Below are 22,041 nucleotides of genomic sequence, written 5' to 3' on the forward strand. Positions count from 1 at the left end.
TAATGTTTTTCAACTTATTTTTCAACAAATATCGATCGTTTTCGATTACTTTTACATATCAACCCACTACTAATTATCCATATAGAAAGTGCCACCTCCATTAAAAGAGAATTTAAGAAGTACTAGGAGACGTTATGTTCAGCTTCCAAAGTTGAACGGTTCCTGAGATACTGAATTTTTCGCAAAAATTCGGACCTCAACTCTCCTTTTGGATAGTATTATAATAAAAGCGATATGATAACATCCCAGTTGGGATTGGTGGAGCCTAACTATATACGAAAATTTCTTTCATTTGGCTTTGCCATTTGGCTGTGATTATCACGCTCACGTTAAATTCAAATTTTTATATAATAATTCATATATTACAGGTGATTCAAAAATATTTTTTTTTCCAGTAGTAACTTCTCTAAAATCTCACAGGCTGTCTCTCGAAAGCCAAGTAGTAAGTCCTATTGCTATTATTACAATTACAAATATCAATATCCAAAAGTGCCTGAAGTTCTTTTTTCGCTTAGATATACTCATCTCAGGTAAGTAAACAAAAACAAATAAAAAAAAGGAAGAAAAATTGAGGCCTTGAAAGTAAAACGTAGACAAATTCACCAGTGTTCAGAAGATGCTGTCCACAATGCACTGAACAAAATGGGTCGGAGTGGGTCATGAGGATCGGTGGCTCAGAGGGGTCAGTGGGTCGCGTCCTGTTGACCCACGACCCACTTGACCCACTGACCCACTCCATCTTTGTTCCCGTTGCTATCAGCAACAGAATTTTACTGTGTTTAACAGTATTGAGCTCTCAGAGCAGAGACCTTCAGCAGAATGATCTATTTTAGGAGTTTCATATTAAAGATATTCACATTAAAATACAACTTGTTTTCACTTCATTTCTTCGCTTCAATTTCGGAAGTTGAAAAGCTACAAATTATCTATTGTGTAATTTAATCCCTTTTTTTCCTTCAATGTATACTTAAATTAGGCATGCCTGTTAATAAACCATACCATTAGAAAAAAAAACGAACCAAACAAGCTGATTTTATTAGTACGGAGAAATCATTTTATGAAGAAATGTTAAAACTTTGAGAATATCAGAATTTAGAAGTTGAAATTACATTGGGATCGAAACTACTTCTAATTTATTCCAAGATCTACATCTTCTGCTCAAGAAAGTTACATATTTACCATGCATCAACAAATACCTTACAAGTAATATATTAGATAGTACCTTAAAATGTAAGGATTAAAAAGTAATGCAATATATTTTTTTAAAAAAAGCTATAAAATAGATTAGAACTTCAGTTTATGTATGTGAAATAAACAAGGTATGTGGTTTAGTTGAGAAATGCATAGCAGGAATGGTTGTAGAAATGCGTTTGGGTGTTCTTCGAGGTAACCCTAGTAGCAGATACAACTTGCAAACCGTTTCCTGTAAATTTGAATTGCAAGTCGACAGGCACGTAGGCAAGGGGGGTCTGGGGGGTCCGGACCCCCCCCCCCCCTTTGAGACCAGAAATGAAAAATTAAGGAAGGATAAAACAGAATGAAATGACAAAAAGAAGGATTAGCGTTAAAAATTAAAAAGAAAACTACAGGAAGCTTTTGCTTACTCTTTCTTATGACGGGATTTGTATTACTTGCAATATGGTGGCGAGATAAACGAGGTATTCTGGAAGAGTCAGGGAATTTGAAATTTCAAGAAAAGTTATGGAATTCTCAGAATTCCTGCTACTAGTCAGGCAGATTTCAAGCTTTCGAAAGCATAAGTGCCGTTGTGTAACAGCGTGGACATTTTTAATCATAACTTTTCGTCATCGCATCCTTGCAGTATCAAACATGTTATTTCAAGGATAATTTTCTGTTGCTCCTTTAACCTGTCATTTGAAACCGACAGTAGTTGACGGAATAATAAAAACAAAAAAATATGTTGAAAGAAAGTTCTGTTAGCATTTGATTCAACAGAGAAAGGAACGCATATATTGTAAAACTAGTTGAATATACACATGCTTCGAGCAGGAGCTGTCTTTGGAAGTCAACGCCTGTGGGAGTATCACCATTGATCTCAGCGACCGCGAAAACTATGGATTTGATACTAATATCGGTCATTCTGGGCTATTTTTTACATGTCTCGGTCTCCACCCCCCGCTGACTCCCGGCCCGCATACTTGCAAGTCATCGCTAATGGAAGTGTCACCATTGATTTCAACGACCGCGAAAACTATGGATTTGACACTAATACAAGTCATTTTGGATTACATTTATATGTCTTGGAACCCCCCCCCCCCTCCGGTGACTTCCGGCCCGGAGACGAATAGCGTGAATTTGGAAGTTAATGCGACTGGAGTTTCACCATTGATTTCAGCGACTGCGAAAATATGAATTCGACACTAATAGCTGAAGTGGTAAAGCGTTGGCTTCGCATTCGGGAAGTCGTGCCTTCGAATCCCGCTGCCTACCATCCTGACAGGTTTTCCAGGATTTCCCTCAGTCCTACCAGGCAAATGCCGGGATTGCACCTACTAAACAGGCCCTGGCCGATACCTTCCCAAATCCTTTCCATTGTTAATGTTGTTGGATATCCAATGTAAAATGGCCTCTGAGCTGTATCTGGTGATTGTTAAATAAATAAATAAATAAATATCGGTCATTTTCTACTACTTTTACATGTCCCGGTAAACGCCCTCCTGAGACCCCTTGGTTCGAATTTCGACAAAAACGTTTAACTCTGGTCTGTAGCCTGGACCAAGGTATTCGTGACTAAAATTTGGTAACTATCGGTCAAGTTGTCTGGTTCCCAAGCCGGTTCCGGTAAACGCCCCCCCCCCGAGACCCCACTGTTTCGAAATTTGAAAAAATGCTTCGTCTTGATCTGGAGCCTGGGCCAAGGTACCCCTGACCAAAATTTGGTAACTCTTGGTCCACTCGTCTGGTCCGCAGGCCCCACACAGACAGACAGACAGACAAACACACAAACAAACTGTATTTTATTTATACTAGAAGATAGTTTACAAGACAGTATTCAGTATGTACTTTTTATAATAATTGAGGTCATAACGAAAGGAAAATTGTTATATTTGAATAAACAGGAGAAGGACGTAAATATTGCAAAATCTTTTTGAATACTTTTTTTTTATTATTTTGCTCGAAATTTCTTCATAGTTTGTTATTAAAATACTTGCCAACATATCCTCATTTTATTGTCCTAACAAACCAATATATGTTGATAGTAAAGTAGTTTAGATTGATCGAGCTCCTGGACCCTCAGAATTTCATGTCACTCTTCCCCCTTTCCCCCCCCCCCCGTTACGAAATCCTGGCTAAACGAACCAATATATGTTCCAGTAAAATAGTTTAGAGTGATCGAGCCCTTTTGTGATGGCCACAGTATTTTATGTCACGGACCTCCCCCCCCCCTTCACGAAATCCTGGCTACGTGCCTGAAGTCGACCAAGTTTGCATCCAGCTTGATTGGAAAACTTGCAAGCATGCCGCATGCTAGATTCCAGTAACAAAGTTACATGGGGGGCAACCTTGCATTCAGTGTTCCATTCAAACTTGACGCAAGCGTTTTACAAGTCAACTCAAGTCAATAGAAAACAAACGGCGAGTGATGCTATGGCGCTCTGCGAAGGGTCTAAAGCATCACTTGCAAGTACAACAAAAGGCAGATTGCATGAAAGCATGCATTTCAAATGCAAGTGTAGAAAGCCACAAGGCAAGCACTCGCCAACTGACCGAAAGTTTTCTTGCTACTAGGGAAGTATGGAAGAATAATACGAAGCAGGTTCTGCGGGAGAAGAATAATGAAAGTCCTGACTGGATTTACTCATCATCATTTTCTTTATTTTATTTTGTTGTAAAATCGATACAGCATACCTTTTGATAGTGTTCAGCAGTACACAATACATACAGAGTTACAATTTATAAATCCTTCTATGTACTAAATTATGTGCTTGGTGTATTGTATTATAGGTCTTATTATTTGGATTGTATTATGCAAAGTGCACATTCTTTGAATAGGCGATATACCCCTTATATTCATAAGATAAGACCAGTGTTCGAAGTGTAAAAAAAGCAGAGGTGGTATGCTTTATTACGATTTTGACTTGACATACCAGCTATCTAAATGTTGAAATACAGTGAGGGTATGTTGCCTAAAAGATTGTATTTCTATTTATATAATGACTGAAAACGACTCTAGAGCTTTTCTTTAGTTACAGAAGAGCATGGAGAGACTTTGATCCCTCCCAACAACTTTCTAAATACCCCCCTTATGTTGTATTATAGAAAAGTATACACGAAAATGTTTAAAAAAAGAGAGAGAGATTTTATATTAAGAATTTCTTGCAGGAAAACTCCCGGACCCCCAACTCGACTGAGGGGTATTCCAAACCCTCGGAAGAATCGTCCCCAGAGCAGACAATCCCTAAATCCGCTCATGCTCAAACCACGACATTTATATGAATTAAGTCAAAAAGACACACACATACATACACACATACAATTCAGTATGGCATATCAAAATATAAACTAGATGAACTCCCTTGAAGACACCTTAGGAAAGGTAGGAAAAAGATAGCAAAAATATTGGTGTTGTCAAGTTAGAAATTATTTCTACATAAGAAATAAAATCTTTTTACGTGCAAAGCTATTCGTCAATTCTGTGTATAGAAATAGATTTATTAAAGATATTTATCATATATTCTCCCGTGACAGTATGTCTTGATCACTGACAAACCAGAGACGGTATGTCTTCACCATGAAAAACCAGAGGCAGTATGGCATACCACCGCATACCGTCCCACTTCGACCAGTGGATAAGACGTTTCATGAAATTTTTGTAACCGTGAGCTCATTGTTCTGTTCGGAACATGATAGGATATTTCTTATAGTAATGTTGGTGAACCGATCTTATTTATGAATAAGTTTCTTTAGAAAACACAAAAGCAAATGAGCTCTTCTTGATTCAAGAGAATTCAATAAATAGTTTGATAGGAATCAAACATATTTTTCATATCGAGGATATATTCCTGGATCCTTGTATATCAAATAACGCACAAATTTGGATTTAATTGACTCTAGATGGTCTATACGTTTATTATTGTTCACTAAAGTTTCAACTTATCGACACGTACTCTAGTTGGCGACTATATACGCATTATATAGAATTTTAAGCACATTAGTATTCTTAAATTCCCTTCCGAGCCTCAATATTGTAATGTCTGTTAGGTACAGGCAATAACAGTCCGGGATTTAGCCCTTCTCCTAATTTATTTTATAAAATATTACAAAACAGTCTTTGCATCTTCAAAGAGACTATGTCAGAATCTTCCTTATAACAAGTGAGGTGGAGGAAGGAAACGTTTTATACGGGAACCCTTTAGCTCATGGCAGCCTCCTGGGCGTCTGTAGCTACTTCAGGATATGGTACTTTGGTAACCCTCTTAGCTCATGGCAAGCTCCAGAGGTTTAGGTTGTAGTTAGCAATCCCCTTAGCTCATGGCAGCTTCCAGGGATATGGGTAAGGTAATACTCCTTCCTCCAGGGCGACTTCAGGAGCAGGTGTAGATTAAGCGATCAGTGGTCCACTGATACTTCTTTAACAGAAACAGAATATATATAGGCAAAGGAAGACCGCCACTTGACCGTGGAAATGTGCAAAAAGGTTGATAGGACAGTTGAATACATTGGTACATGCCGATAGAAAGGTACCGGTACTGGTACGTCGCCAAGCGCATAAGACAATGGATCCATCGTGCCAGCAGGGAACTGTGCAGGCTGGTGGTTGTGTTATTCGCATCTGGGGCATGTTTACGTAGACTGAAATGTGTCCCCTAACACTTGTGACACAGTTCCTTACAATTGAACGCTACCGCGATCTTCTGGATGGCTTGTCCTGTCATTTGCTTGGTTGCAACATCCAGATGGTGAACTCTTCTTTCAGCAGAACAATGAGCCGGTCCACCACTCTAGGATGGCAGCAGACTGCTTTGATGAGCACTCCTATGATCTGGCAACACTTCCCTGGCCATCACGATCACCAGACCTCAATTCCATCGAACACATCTGAGGCATTATGGAACAACGCCTTCGGGCTGTGGACTCTCTTCTGACCAATCTGCGGACTCTGTGGGAGACTTTGCAGCAGAGTTGAATTAAGATGCCACAACATTTCAGGCGCCTCGTGGAGTCCATGCCGCGGCAAGTAGCCGACGCTATCAGAGCGAAAGGTGGTGCTACACGGTATTAGGTAGGTGTCTCTAATTCAACTGGTGATCAGCGTATATTCAGTTTAACGTTCCATAGTTATGCTATGGAAAATGGAGAAGGTTGCTTACAGTAAATTAATGATGATAAAATAGTTGGTGAAATAGATTATATGAGAAAACAAGAGCACCTAAGAAAAGAACAAGATTATTTCATCAAGAGCTTAGAAACTTAGATGACCTGCAATCGATGTGATGATCTCCCACTGAGACACCGTCACCCCATTTGAATCAGTAGTTTTGAAAAGGTCATGAGTCAGAACAGAAAAAGTTATGAAAAAATCGAACAAAAGCCTGTTTAATTTTTCAAACTCCTGCTAGACATGAAATGACCGACGTTTGAGAAAGTAGAGTTTTCTTGTCATTGTACGTAATCAACAACTTGTTTAGAGGAATTGATATCAACAAAAAGTGTACTCAACGCAAACTCGTTATTTTCTGACTCGTTTTTCAAAACGATTGATTCCCTTATATTAAGAGTAGAACATTATGTAAGTATGGTATAAGGCAGTGATTACCAACCAGTTTGTCGCGACACTAATGTGTTGCATAGCCTTATGGAGCATGTCGCGAACTTTTCGAATATAAAAATAAATATTTTATCCTAGAAAGGATCTATACTTCATATGACATTTTATTTATAACATGTAGCCTTTAATATTGAGTTGAAATCAATTTTGATACATCTGGATCACGAGAGGTGCCCATTCGCTCAAAGGCTTCGGCACAAATCTTTGAGTTTGTCGTTCTCCTCCAAACTTACCATTTCTGCTCCAGATATACCTTTCCTCCCCTATTTACTACCCTGTACTCAAAATTTACCTTTCTTCCTCCCAGATTGAGCATTATCCAGTTTGATTGTATCAATTTCAATGAGAAGTTATAATCCCCCAAATAATCTCACGGGCAAAACCTACACCCTAAAGCCCGGCTGTGGGCATCTCTTTGTACCAGTGCACGTCAGCAGCAATTCTTAATTCTAAGTTCTACTTGCGAATATACTTAGGTTATGTCTACGTAGAAATTATAGTTTTATACTAATATTATCAATATAGATTATTACCATTAATAAAAGTTTAATCAGGGTGCCGTGATGTCTTGATGGTTCTGTAAAGTGTGTCGTCAATCAAAAATGGTTGGGAATCACTGGTATAGGGAATGTCCAACTTAACAAACTCTAAAATACAAAAGGTGTTCAAAAAGTTTTGCACAGTGGTCTCTATTTTTTTATTTGTTGCATTAGAATGAATTTTTTGTGAACATACTGGGAACGTTTAGCTATACACTGAGTCTACTCAATGTAGCTTCCATCAGCTGTGACGCATCTGGTTCAACGTTCTTTCCATGATGTAAATGCACTTTGGTAAAATTCTGGGGATTGACTTTTACCCCATTGCTTGACACAGGAAACAAGGTCTTTGTTACTATCAAATGTTTTACCGCGCAGGTGGGCCTTCAGACGACCAAAGAGGAAAAAACAACCATGTTTCATCCTGGGTAATGACGCCGTTTAAACACTGTTTCTACTCTTCAGTAAAAGTCGTCATGAGACCCTCGCACACATCCTTCCTCATCTTTTTCATTTCTCTTGTCAATAATCTAGGCACCCAACGTGCACATATTTTTCTGTAACTTAGTGACTGTACCACTGATACCACACTACCCAATGACAAACCAGACATTTCAGCAAGCTGTCGTGTCGTCACACATCTGCCATTTTGGATGATTTGATTAATGGTCTCCTTATTCACATCACTCACTACCGTCGATGTTCTACCGCATCATGGATTGTCCAGTAGAGAGAAATAACCTTCTTTAAACCTCTGCAACCACCGCTGGATACTGCTGCGATCCAATGTGTCCTCCCCATAAACAGGGAGAAACTTTCTGTGAATCGATGTGACAGAGTCATCGCCGGTCTTGAAGAGGAACTCCATCACCGACCGTTGTCGCAATCTGATATCTACTTCACGGTCCATTATGGCTCACCTGTAAATAAAAGAAAATACTTTTATACACCAACTTATAGCTAAATGTTCCAAGTATGTTCACAAAAAATTTCATTCTCCTCCTGCAACAAATAAAAAAATTACAGACCACTGTGCAAAACTTTTTGAACACCCTTTGTACTAAGCTCCCACAAAAGAAACAAACTCTTGGAAGTCTTTTTCTTATGTCTTTCTGACTAGAAACAAGCTTGTTTTACAGAAATATGACATATTCCTGCCAGAAACTGCGATCTAAAAGTAGTTTTTGTGTCGATTTGTTATGTACAATAAGAAAATTCTGTAGCGTTTTTTAATGAATACTTTCTTGGTTGAATCTCTCCAAATAATTGTACTTCTAACAAGCAAAGAAATAACGAATTCGATATCCATGTAAATGACATCAACATTGTTATTATCCAATGATGCTTTTGTGATTTTCATTATAAACTTTAGCTTATGAATTGGATCCCTATATTGATGTTTCTTTTTCTCTTTCAGATGACAGCTTGCTAGCAGAACATTCAAGTAAAGGATTAATGCTTCATCACAACATTAAGGTCATCCACAATGCTGAATCATTATGACTTTACAGGTCACGCCATGAGATACGCTGTAAGAAGACAATTGATTCAAACAATTTGCTGAGTTTTAATTACTTTAGAACTTTATGTAACGAGAAGCGTGAACACTTACTTTAAGACAATTTGGTCAATCTTAAAAGTAAAATCTAAACGTCAAGAGGTTAAAATAAAACAAGGCAAAATTGGATTTCTCACACGGAAAGAATGTCCTTGCCAATTCTGAGTCAAGTTCTATCGATGCACGAACACTCATTAAAAACAGGTTTAAATGATGCCATGTACAGTCGGGAGCAACAGTATTTTCCCATCTTAGAACTTTAATTTCCCAATAAGTTTGGAATAAAGTTACCAAGTGCATCTTGCGACAAGCGTCAAATTTTGTATACCAGCGTTTATCAAGCTTTTCTGAAATGAGAACCAATTTTGTTAGCCAGAGTCTCTACAGTCCACTCTTAGTGTCGTCCATGAGACGAGACGAGAAGTAAAATTTCCTTTCTCTTCTCTAATTTTTGTTAAGTATCGTTTCGTCTCGATTCTCAAATTATCTTTCCTCATCAAGCTTCTTCTCGTCTGGTTTCAAAACTTCCTTATCTTGTCTCGACTGGCAATATAAGTGTATATACTGTAGACTATGATCTATTCAGCGGAATGTCTAATGTGGCGGAAGGACAGACCGGATAACAAAAAGCCGGATAGGCGGGAGTTCTATAGTTACTCACTTTTTACCCCACCCATACCATTAAAAACAGGCTGTATGTATAAAATCCCACTCTTATTAATATTTTTGACATTTTACTGTAGACTAGTACTGAATAAATATTTGTTATGAGTTGTACTCTACGTTTAAAAAATATATTATGAAAAAAGAAAGTTCAAGAATAAAAATAGCTATTGTACACATAATAATTTAATGTTTAGCTTAATTGCATTAACATGAAGCAATGTAAACAAAGGATTCTCAATTTTTCTACTGGCATACACACAGCAGCGGCTCGTGTACAAATGCCGATACATCTCAACTTTTCATTAGGGGAGTCTTTTTTTATTCTGATGTTGGAGACACATACGAACAATACTTAGGTATATATATATTAAAACAAAATATAATTGTTGATAAATGATTACACAAATGTGTGGAAAGATAGTCTAAAAGATTCTAAAATTTCAGTTCTTAGTTTTTTGAAACTATCATTGATTGATGACCACTTCTCCTTGGCAGAGTGACGTTATTGTGAAAGCGGAAGGACAGTTACAAATCTAGTAAATAGCATAAAATAAACTAGTCCGTTTTTTTTTAACTAGACTGCATAGTACAGACAGGACAGTTGCGAGCCGGATAATCTACTGTATTCGAATTTAGGAAATAGTACAAAGAGCAGCGTTGGTAGGATAAATTTAGTAATGGGGCCAGTATATCCAGCATGACTAGCGCGGAGCAAAATGAAGTAACCATTTTCTTGGAGGCTTCCAAGTATATAATAATCTGAAGTTATAGGATGTCTCCGTGTCCCATTTGGTCGGGTTACGCAAAATCAGTCTTGGGAAGTAACGGAATGCAAATAATGCGTTACTTGTAACGCGTTACTTTTTAAGTAACGTTTCCTAGTAACGTGTTACATTTTTTCGAAAGTTACGATAACGCGTTACAAATTTTTAAGTAACGTACCTAATTTGCGTTACTTTTTTCGCGTTACATTTCGGATGAGTAACTACAATATATTCATATATATACTACAATATAAAATATACAATATACAATATACAATATACAATACAATATACAATATATATTTTTTTTATTCGATAACAAATGTTTCTTTCCTGTAAGTGAATTTCTCAGAATGAAACAACCAAGCATGAACTACGTATGTCAGTGACCGACAGTCACCGACACACAGAGAAACAAATAAGATCATAGTGCCACTAGCTGCTTTTGGAACATGAGCACAGATAAGGGTGTTTTTGATCCTGTACTGATTGCAAGCACCTGGAAATTTTGTCGTAGATTTTGACCTCCAAATCAATACATTCAGTGAGTGAACTAGGAGTGCAATTATACCGGTAGTCTATTCTATTTTGATTGGTGTTGTTTTTATAAAGATGGAGAACGAAATATTTTACCGTTCGAACATTTGAAAGAATATTTTTTTCTTAAGAGCTGAGGATGATGGTTGACAGAATTTAAAAGTAAAGTGTCTGAAGTGCCCCGGCGGAAAATATTTATCAACAACTAGGGTGCCATAATTAGCGATATACAGTAAGGGGTTAATATGAATAAACTGTGATCTGATGAGCAGGCCTACTTTATTATTAGAAAATAGTTTGCTGACGGTATATAATATTGGAGTTCTTTCAGATCAGTTTACCTATCCTAGAGTCCCGTTGATTATAGAGTTTGAAACTAGCTTTAAAAAGCATGTATCGATTTTAGAGTTACTGGCAAGTTTTCATTCACCCCCAGTTCATGTGTTCTCATTTTATTAATTGTAGTGTAATGTTTCTCTATATTCTGTATTTTTAATTTTACATAACATTAGCAGAATAGTTATAAGCAGTTTAGCAGAATAGTGATAAGCAACAATTTTTTCTAACGCATAGAGATGAATACGAACCAAGCTAAAACTCGACTCGACTCGAATTCAAGTCGAGTTTCGAGTCCAGTCGAGTTTGATAAATGGCTCGTTAGTTTTAACTCGTAGTGAAATCACGCCGTGATTACACTGGAAAGCAAAAGCCATGAGAAATGTAAGCTAAACAGTAATATGGAATACTTTTGGTGTTGCTCACGAGAGGGGATTGATTGATTGATTTTGAGTTTTACGTCCCGTTCAGCAGCGAGGCTATATGAGACGTGGACCTACTGATTAACGTGGAATCCGAACCACATGAGCTCCCGCCGGGAGCTCACGAGAGGGGACACTGCTCGCATCTCGTCTTGTCTCGATAGCGAGACCACAAGAGATTTTTTGTAACAAGCTTAGCTCGACTCGGCTCGGCTCGGCTCAACTGAGAAGATGGCTCGAGCCGGCTCGCTTCGGGTGGACCATCGGTAGGCTGGCTTGGTAGAGATGAGCCATCTGCTCGGTTCGGCTCAACTGAACCGAGCGAGGGCTCTAGCCGAGTCGGTTGGGTGAGCTGTTGGCTCGGCTCACTTCTCGGTTCGAGTCGATAGTGAATGAGCTGTGAGCCGATCTGCTCGAGTAGTTGACAATTCTACACCCGGGCCGAGCAGTTTTGAAGATATGTGGCCAGTGCCCTATAACTTTTAACAGTGTTTGGCTCGAGCTCGAATACTCAACCTAGACCTTCAACCCAAATTCAGAAGCTCGTAAACAACGTCCTTCACTCCTAGACTTCACGACTACCGAGGTTGGCGATCAACTAGTTTTTTAGTATTCAAATACAAACCGCCTATCTTTCATGTTTATATACAGTGTTGCTATAATTAATAATAATAATAATAATAATAATAATAATAATAATAATAATAATAATAATAATAATAATAATAATAATAATAATAATAATAATAATAATAATAAAAGTTGTAGTAGTAGTAGTGTCATTGATAATAATTATATTGTCTATGTAATATACTTGAAGAACGTACTCGAAACTACACATCGAATTTGGCTCGACTCGACTCGAAACTCGACCAAAATTCGAATCAAGTTGGAGGAAATTTTTCGAGCCGAGTTCTCGGGTCGAGCTCAAAGATGTCTGTTTCTAGTCGAATCGAGTTTCAAAGAAAACTCGCTCGTACCCATCCCTACGAGTAACGCAGTATGGCATTTTATCAATATTAGATTATATGAAAATGTTCATATATCAAGTAAAAATTTGTCCTTGCATTTACTTAAAGCGATTCAGAAAGTGCAATATCATTATTATTATTATTATTATTATTATTATTATTATTATTATTATTATTATTATTATTATTATTATTATTATTATTAATAATAATAATAATAATAATAATAATAATAATAATAATAGCGGTAGTAATAATAGCGGAAAATTGAAGTAATATTTTTTTCACATATTTAAAGTTTCGGACCTAAGAGTAACGTGTTACTTTCGCAGTAAAGTAACAGTTACTTTTTGAGGCAAGTAACGCGTTGCTAACGCGTTACAATTTAAGAGAAAGTAAAGTAACTTGTAACGCGTTACATTTTTACAAGTAACTTACCCAACACTGCACAAAATCAATGCAGGAATTCGGGTACTTAAACTTTCACACATACAAGTGGCAACAAAACATGGTGACTGTTTGCCTTGCTAATATCAAGGGAATAATCTTAATCTTAAGACCCCAGTCACAATTAGATCGACTGGAAGTATCGAAATACTTGTTATTGAGATTGCTTAACTTAAATAATATTTATTATCATTATATAGACATAGGAACGTTAAATGTTAAAATACTAATTTCTCTCACTTTTTTTCTACCCTTGAGACTGGCAAAATAGTGGGAACACCGTGCTGTTGCGCAACTATTTTGGTGTACTTAAAATCAATGTTAATTTTCACTTCACAGTAATTTTTAAAAACTTATTTATCTAGTACGACTATAATATATCATAAATAAATAATGAGTTATCAGCACCATATCCGTCACCAGTGTCACCGGAGATTGTGCATTAATCCAGTTTTTGAACATAAGCCAAAATTTCAGATATTTTCTGAAATCATCACAATTCTCTCAATCCTCTCATCCATCTCTCTATATATTTTTCTTTCTTCCCATCTCTGTCTAGTGAAGTTCCATTCTGATAAACATCACATTCGTGTATTCTGCTTCCGACTTGAGGCAGGAAATCAAAACTTGAATCATCGAATGGAGTCTACCGAGCAATGCGTTTATTTTACTACTAGCTGTAAATGCCCGTCGTTGCCGGGTATTAATTTAGAACCTGAAAAATAGTTTAGACATCCGTCGTTGCTTGGTCTTAATTCAGAATCTGGATTTAAAAAAAATGAGGAATACAAATACCTTTATTCCCTTTTCCAAGTAAGTATCCTATGTAGTTATATAAGCCAGCGATCATCGAAGTAATACGAGTTCCATATGAGCAAGGCGTTCTTAGAAATAACCATACAAAAATGTGCATAACTTTTGATCTTCCCGACCCCTTCTTTGGGCCGAAAGTCGACAAACGGCTTCGTACACAGTTAGATCTGATAAGAACTATTTGTGTAATAGACAAAAGATCCACACACAGACAGACAGACATATTATTTTATAGATTCCATCTTTCTACTGCGCTATTAGTTCTGTGTCTCCATTGGTAGCAAGTCCATATACCACAGAATATCTTAGTTTTCCAGCCATTGATGTAGAAAATAACCCAAGTTAGCAGGAGCTTCAGCATGGATGAATAATCAGCCTTCAACTATGTCCTGTGGTTTCAAGAAATCTAGACCTGGATACATTTAAATTGTAATCGTGTGCCTCTTTCCAAAGGAGTTTGCGTAGAAGCAAGGTAAAATTTGCATTTTTGTTTGTTGTAATAGGTGTAGCGATTATCATTGTTTTTTGTTTTTTTGTTTTGTTTTTTTTTGCATTGTTTGTGTTGCGTTGTGATACACAAGATTAGGCTAATATCGATACGGAATATAGGGCCGCGGTGGCTCAGTGGTAGAGCGCTCAGCTCTGGTGTTTGGAATCCGTGGTTCGATCCCAACTTGCGCCAAGTGAACTTTGTGGTGGACAAATATCGTGTGCATGAGTTTTCTCGATGTTCTTCCGTTTCCTCCCACTTTCTTCATTCCACCATTACATCCATTACTCATCATCACCGTCTCCTTTAGCCTAGCCGGCATAACCGTTGGATGTAAAACTGGAATATTTCATATAATTTCATTTTTCGATACGAAATATACTCCTATATTTCACCACAACTATTGTATTCACAGATGAAGACTAATTTCTATATCTTCCTCCATAATTCCAGATCTTCCTATCAAAAAGAACAACCAGTCACATGCATTAACTGAAACGCTCCTCTTAATACGCATATGGCGGCTGCTTCGAAGAAATTAAATGAAATATTTAGTTTAACAGCCCACGGTTATAGCCGTTTAGACTAAAGGAGACAGAACGCTTAGTGAAAGAGAATGATTGTAAAATTAAGTTTTTATGTTCTCCCACTGGGAATCGAACCAAGGACTACGTACAGCACAAGCACATACGCTAGCCACTAGACCAGCAAGGAGGTTTAGGCTGCTGTTTCGAAATCCACATTGAATACCTGGGTATTTACACACAACAAACAGAATAAGCAAAACGCTGTGTTGTCTTAATTATCTTAGCTATGTATCAGTTTGTCATATACCTTTACGTGAGCAATATTCTCACTGAACAGTCTTCTGCTGGTTTTAAGCCTCAATATAAAATATTAATTCTAAATTTGATACAAACATATAAGATGATTAACGACTTGATAGCAATTGTCAGAATTCACATTTTTGAAATCCTTCAAAAGAAAGTTACTGCAACTGTCTTGGGTTTTCATGTAATCGCAATTATAACAGGTCGCAATTGTCAGATATTCATTTCGGAAAAACTGCCGTACATCGTCCGTGAGTACACATTTCACTTTCTGATCCTAATTTTTAATATCATTTTTTCCTACTGTCGAAATTAGCAGCGTTTCTGATTCCTTGCAAAGACAAATTCTGAATTTTGAGCAATCAATAGCAATATTGTAAAGGTATGTTTCTACTGTAAAGGTAAACGGTATTAATAGTTCATATATATATATATATATATATATATATATATATATATATATATATATATATATATATATATATATATATATATATTAATGCAGTTTTCTGAGTTCAGGAATGAAGGTTTTTTATGTAATGAAACGGTCAAGAACCTGTTTATTTCAGGATAGGGCAACACGTAGCTACGTAGACTTAACTCACACACACAAATGGTAAAAAGTCACGAAAACAACAGAATGGTTTTCTCTGCTTGCAAGAGCACCTACCTATTGATTGCTGAAGAAGCAACAGAAATTGCATGAAAACTTCTTAACCTCAAACTTCTTGTCCGAAACAGACGGTTCTTATCAGTGAAATTGGAAGCCTTCCTTCCTTGCGATGTTTCCGCAATCAAGAACGCAAAAAGGAATTTGTTTCTTCCTTCAGGCTAATGATACTTAAGAGATGTTCTACTTTGTTAAAGAATGAGATTCACTCCAAATAGTTTTGTAGCCGAGATTTACAATCCTAATCCTTTCTGGTGTGCTGTTGACTATCTGGGTCATTGCATGGCTCTTGATAATAGTGATAGAAAGGACATGATGACTTGTAATTATTATGAATGACTTCTTGATTATACACCCACAAGGTTTTATGCGGTTACTCTTAACAAATAAAACACTTCATTAAATAGAATTGAAAACGTAAAACAAACCACAAATTACAGTATTTAAGTTGTTATCTTGTTTTCTTGTGCAAAATGTGTTAGAGCAAATTAAGTTCTGCCACAACAGCATGTTTCCCAGTTTTATAGTACTCTCCCTGCTGGTATAGTGACTAACGTTTGCATCTTTGGTGTACGTGGTCCCAGACTTGATTCCCTGTGGGAGAGTATTGTGCTCTATATAGACACATTGCAGTGGTTCTTAATTTATTTTAAAAAACTGTAGGTCCACGTCTCATATCGCCTGAGTGCTGAAAAGGGACGCTAAATTTCAACAAACAAACAACAAACCTAATAGCATATTCTAATGAACTTGGTTAGCTAAAATATAAACAAATAAAGCATTAAATTTTTAACCTTTACACACCAATTAACGCAACTGCTGCGTCGAGGTTTTAAATCTCAATAGCTTAGCTCCTAATTATGCTAGGAAGATAATTTTGGCATCAATGTATTTCTGAAAGATGAAGCTTTAAGCTGATATGCACTTTATGTATGTGGAGGTACTATGTCGGAGAGGGATGGTAAATTTCTTTTTCTTTTTTTTTTTTTTACATCAGGTATTTGGGAAGGCCATTTTTCCTTTGGGATACACTCATAAAAATTAGTATATAAAGCTGTAAAGTAGTCTATTACATGATAATACCCTGTATGTGTACTTGTTGCTTATATGGGACGAGGAGAAGGGATAAAGTTGGTCAATTTTTTGAGTCTCAGTTTTTTTGACGTAAATTACATTTATTTTCAGGACGGTTCCATATAAGACAAGATATATTTTTACTGAATTGGTCTAGAGGCATAGTTCTTGTTGTTGTACATGATGTATGCAGCAAAAATGATATGCGTATAACCTAGTACCATGGTGGGGGGAAGGCAGGGTAATATTAAATTCAATGATTTTTTCTTCTACGCATAAGTTTTTGAAAATATTTCCTACCTACATGAAGTGAATTCATTACGCTTTTTCTTTTTATTAAAGCACAAAATTATATTTTATTTGACACACATGCACATACACTCACAATAATTTCTTGTAGAAAGAAAAAAGTAACTGCACATCATTTTCATCCCTACATTCTTTTCTACAAACTAAGCTAAAAATAGATTTTTCTTTATATTTTTAGTTTTGGTTTCTACTTTTCTTCCTCGAATAGGGCGAGAATTGTACAAATGTTACCTCGTTGGAATTTGTGTTACATAAGGTTTCCAGCCATATATAAATCATGATTCTATGATAATTAGGGGGGTCGCCAGGGTCCCCAACATGAGAATTTACAATTTCATTCAAATCCCTGGTGGGTATAAAAAAGTTAAAGGGGTGCTGGTTTACTTTTTGCGCACCATATTTTGGAAGTTTTATAGGTAAAATTGAATACTTTGTATGAAAAGAGATATTCATAAGAAACATATTTCTGCAGGCGACAGAATTTTATAACAAGTAATACAGCTGTATTCTAGGTTTGCAAGTGTAGAGTTACTAGTGTAAAATCATTATAAGTACTTTACGACGGATAAAATAACTGAGTGCATATGAAAGATGACTCTATTAAATGTTATTTTCCACCGGCGGTGTATTTTTGAACAGTGTACAGAAGCTGTATTTTATGCTTCCAAGTGGACCATTACTAGTATGAAATCATGAGAAGTGCTATAGAAACTCGTGTCTTTGCCAAAACCCACTTCTTTTTATTATCCTCGCTTACGCGTATATTCACCATCCCTGATGCGCCTGCTCCCTTTGGACGCATTCCCGCACTACCACGCGGGTCCAGAAGCTTCGCCCTTCCCTAACTCGGTTAGATAACATTCGTGATTTTTAGTAGCCACCTAGTACAGGTTGGTTTGTTTTTACACTGCACTTTTTATGTTATACATCCGGAAGCCGTATTTGTACGCAAATCGAAAAATAATTGTATTTTTTTAACAATTACTTTTGGTGGCCCCCTTGAATTTTATCTATCCAAGTGAGATATTTTTCGTGTCGCTCAGCGCAAACCTTTTAGAAGACAATAAAAAAGAAATCATTGAAAAAATTATAATTTTTCAACAATTATTTCGAGTGGTACGCCAAAAGTAAACCTGCGCGGTGAAAGGTAAACAACTGCACTAAAAACTACAGAAGTGTATTCTAAAAATAGTTGATAAGTTAATGCATAATAGACATTTCCAATTATTGATTCCAAGCCATACTCAGCAACTATTAAGAGCTCATAAATTAAAGAATACCAATTCGACTAGCAGTTAGTATTACTTTATTGATTCGGATTCACTATACACATGGTGGTAGGATTCAGATACCTTAACGTTAGTCACCTAGCATACATTGATTGCATAATGCCAGTTACCCAGTTGAGTAATTACATCTAGAGCTTAAGCTTCCGGTGTCAACTCATTCTTTTGCGCACAGTAATCTACGCGTGAACATAGACAGGTTGGGGGAAGGAAAAAGGGCCCGCGAGGTTTTCTCTGATTCTTGTAGTATTCGACGAGAGAAATCGATTAGTGAAAGAAGTTTCAAAATCTGCGCAGGCAAACATGGAGAAAATCGCATTTCCATGTACTGGTTCAAAATGGGGAAGGAAAAACTTAAAGAGTTCGTTACTGAATTCTCTATGTCTGTATGTGTGTGTTACTTGCGAAAGAGCATGAAAAACTATTTGAGAAAGTGATTAAATTTTTCGTGTCACTCTTACCACTCCCGAGAATACTGGTCAAAAAATTTCCGATTTCTGGAGATTTTAGGAGCCATATCACGGGAACCGTAAGTCATAGAGAGATGATATGATGACATGTGGGAAAAATTTGGTACTTAAGGAAGTTATAAATGGATAGATATATTACAAGAATTGCTTGATGAAGATAATAATAAAGTAGATCGAACAATTTTTATAAGCCTGTAGAAGTTAATAAGAAAAATTGATACTTTTTGTAAGTTCGTTCTGCCAATGCTCTTGGAGCATTCTCAACTGGTTGCGTTCTTTAACCTTGAGAAGTAAAATGTGTCGTTTGAAGTAGACATCCCACACGATTCTTGTGTGTATCAGGTTGCCTATTATTCAGTTCGTGCTATGAGTTCAGTTTCTTAACCCCTTACCGCATGCCGTGCCATATATGGCACATACCCTTTTTTCACTTTAGCTTTTTTGTGATTTATCAAAGGCATCAAATGACTGTTTTGTCTGCTGTGTGAGGTATTGACGTGTACGAATAAGAGATTTTGGTGTCATATGACATGTTCTTTCTGAGTTGTAAGTGTGAACTAAAATTCAAGTTTTAATTCATTTTTCAAGTTCCCATATGAGGATTACCAATACTGATTACTTTTTTTTCGCGAAAAGAAAAAAATAATGTAGAAAGGGGTTAATTTTATTAAGCATACTGTTTATGATTTATAAAAGCAGAACACATCATTTTATTTTTAGACAGATGTATGCCACCACAGTAACATTTACAAAAATACCAACTACAATAATGGAATTATCAACAGGAAAGAAGTTACACAATCTTAGTACTTTTATACAAATAATACTTAAAATATACATAAAATAACATCACAGTCTGTACGTAACGCTAATTTCTGATTGTAAACGCCTATTTGCTACATTAGGTTATTTAACATATGTGAGAGAACGATTAAGCTTCCCTACTGAAAAGGAAAAAGAAGTGCTCTACATTGATTTTTTAGCAAATCATCAATATGAATGCACATTGTCTTTACAACATAACTAATTAGCCGACTCATCATTTACTCTCTTGTGAGCAAATTATTGTTCAACATGTTTCTTTCAGACATATTTTTTTTTCTAAATAGCATTTAGACATTTTATTTGCTTTTTTATTTTTATTTATTTATGGTGAAAATTTCACTAAGTTCAGAGCCCACTTGAATAACTCCATATTATGAAGCAAATGTTTGATTCCACACACATGCTAAGGAGATCAAGATCTACCACTACGCTAAGTTTGATGAAGATTGGGAGAATTCATCTGAGAATACGATATATATATATATATATATATATATATATATATATATATATATATATATATATATATATATATTCCCCTTCGGTATTGATATTTTAAAAGAAAATTCAGATGAAGGACGAAAATAAACTGTAGTTTTATGATGATATGAACATAACGATATTTTAAACAATATTTGAATATTGCATGTATTTCCAGTTCCCATTGTGTCGGCAGCTTGAGTTCAACTTTTGCATAAGAATGTGCGCTCATATTACACTTATACTATAGGACAGCCATTGCCAGAAAGGGATATTAATTTTCTTAAAAAAAAAAAAAAAAAAAAAAAAAAAGACATATTTAATCGTCAATACTCTGATATTCGTAAGCAGAATATCAAAACAATGTTTTTTTTTTTTTTAAATAAATATCTTACTTTTAATAAGTTTGAGTTGCATGTTTGCATTCACATCACATGTATTATTGCTATAACACAGCAATCTTCGTAAAATGAAGAAATATATTCATTCGACAGAAGAGTAAAATACGTTTGTAAAATGGAAAGGTGAGAAAGGTGTTCTTTCATAGATTTCTTTAAATAATAATAATAATAATAATAATAATAATAATAATAATAATAATAATAACTTTGCCTTTTGCAAGTTCTATTACGTGATATTATTCGGGTAAAACGTTCAATTCAACATTTAAAAAAGAAAAGTACATCTTTACATATAAAAATGAAAGTCACTATACTTGTGACTTAATAAATCTTCAACTACCAGACCGATCTCGATCAAATTTTCAACATAGATGAAATTCGGGCCTGGGATGGTTTGTATGACTTCACTTTGACGGTGCAATTTAGGGGGAAGTGGGAAATATATAAAAATGATCGAAAACAGCGTTGCCAGACTCACAGCTCGGAATTATTCCAAAACCTGATCGAAATTATGCTAGATCCTCATAATTACTAATTTAAGAGTTTTAAAATAAAGAGAAAAAAAACGAAGTTGAGATACGATAACTTAACTTAAAATACGCATAGCGAAGAAGGCGTGGATAGAACTCAATACTTCACACACCAAAGCTTTAACTCAACTAAACTAGTGCAGTCGTTGCCAGACTCAGTGGCGTATAGGCCTATATCGTATAAATGAATGCAGTATTTGTTTACATATTTTGAAAGAAAATTACCTCGCAGCATAAGCGGAGTTGAGAATTGTCTGCTGGGGGGGGAAGGGGAGCAGACTTTTGGTCGGTCTCGGACCTTTCATTTCAGGAATAAAGATGGTCATGAAGTCAGAAATAAAGATGGTGAAGTTGTCAAAAAATTCGGGGGAGAATGGCCCCATGCCTTGCAGTTAAATAAAGGATTAGAAAACCCTGGTTGGAGTCACAAAAAAAAAGGCCGTTTCTAACTTACTTCGGAAAATAAGACTGCCTTTATAGTTTACCGACTGTATGAAGCAATGGAAGAAGATACATTTTTCCCGTTCTTTTTCTTCCCACGACCAACTTCTTTCTCATCTCCAGGTTTTACGGCTTTTTGATAAACTTGCTAAAATTGTGCTAGATTTGGGCAGGCTGCTAAAAGCAAGATGCTAGATGCTAAAGACATGCAAATTATGCTAGATCTGGCAACGCTGATCGAAAATGACCTATGTTAGTGTCAAATCCATAGTTTTCAGGGTCACTGAGATGAACACTGACACTTCTGATTACATCTAAATCCAATTTCAGCCCACAATAGTAATATTTAATTTTGTTTATATATATTATTTATTATTTTCCGATTTTTCTTT

The 22,041-nt window shown here is 36.1% G+C and overlaps 1 protein-coding gene across 1 annotated transcript in view; it reads right to left on the reverse strand.

Moving 5' to 3' along the window:
- Window positions 1-8,238: 8,238 nt before the first annotated feature.
- Window positions 8,239-22,041, reverse strand: part of LOC145661669 (uncharacterized) — a 62,163-nt gene continuing 48,360 nt past the window's right edge. The window contains exon 3 of the mRNA XM_081726995.1: window positions 8,239-8,249. Coding sequence (XP_081583121.1) covers window positions 8,239-8,249 — 11 coding nt within the window. The remainder of the gene's footprint in view (window positions 8,250-22,041) is intronic.

This window comes from Thermobia domestica, chromosome 10 (assembly GCF_964235325.1).
Source record: "Thermobia domestica chromosome 10, izTheDome1.hap1.1, whole genome shotgun sequence".
Classification (NCBI taxonomy): Eukaryota; Metazoa; Arthropoda; class Insecta; order Zygentoma; family Lepismatidae; genus Thermobia; species Thermobia domestica.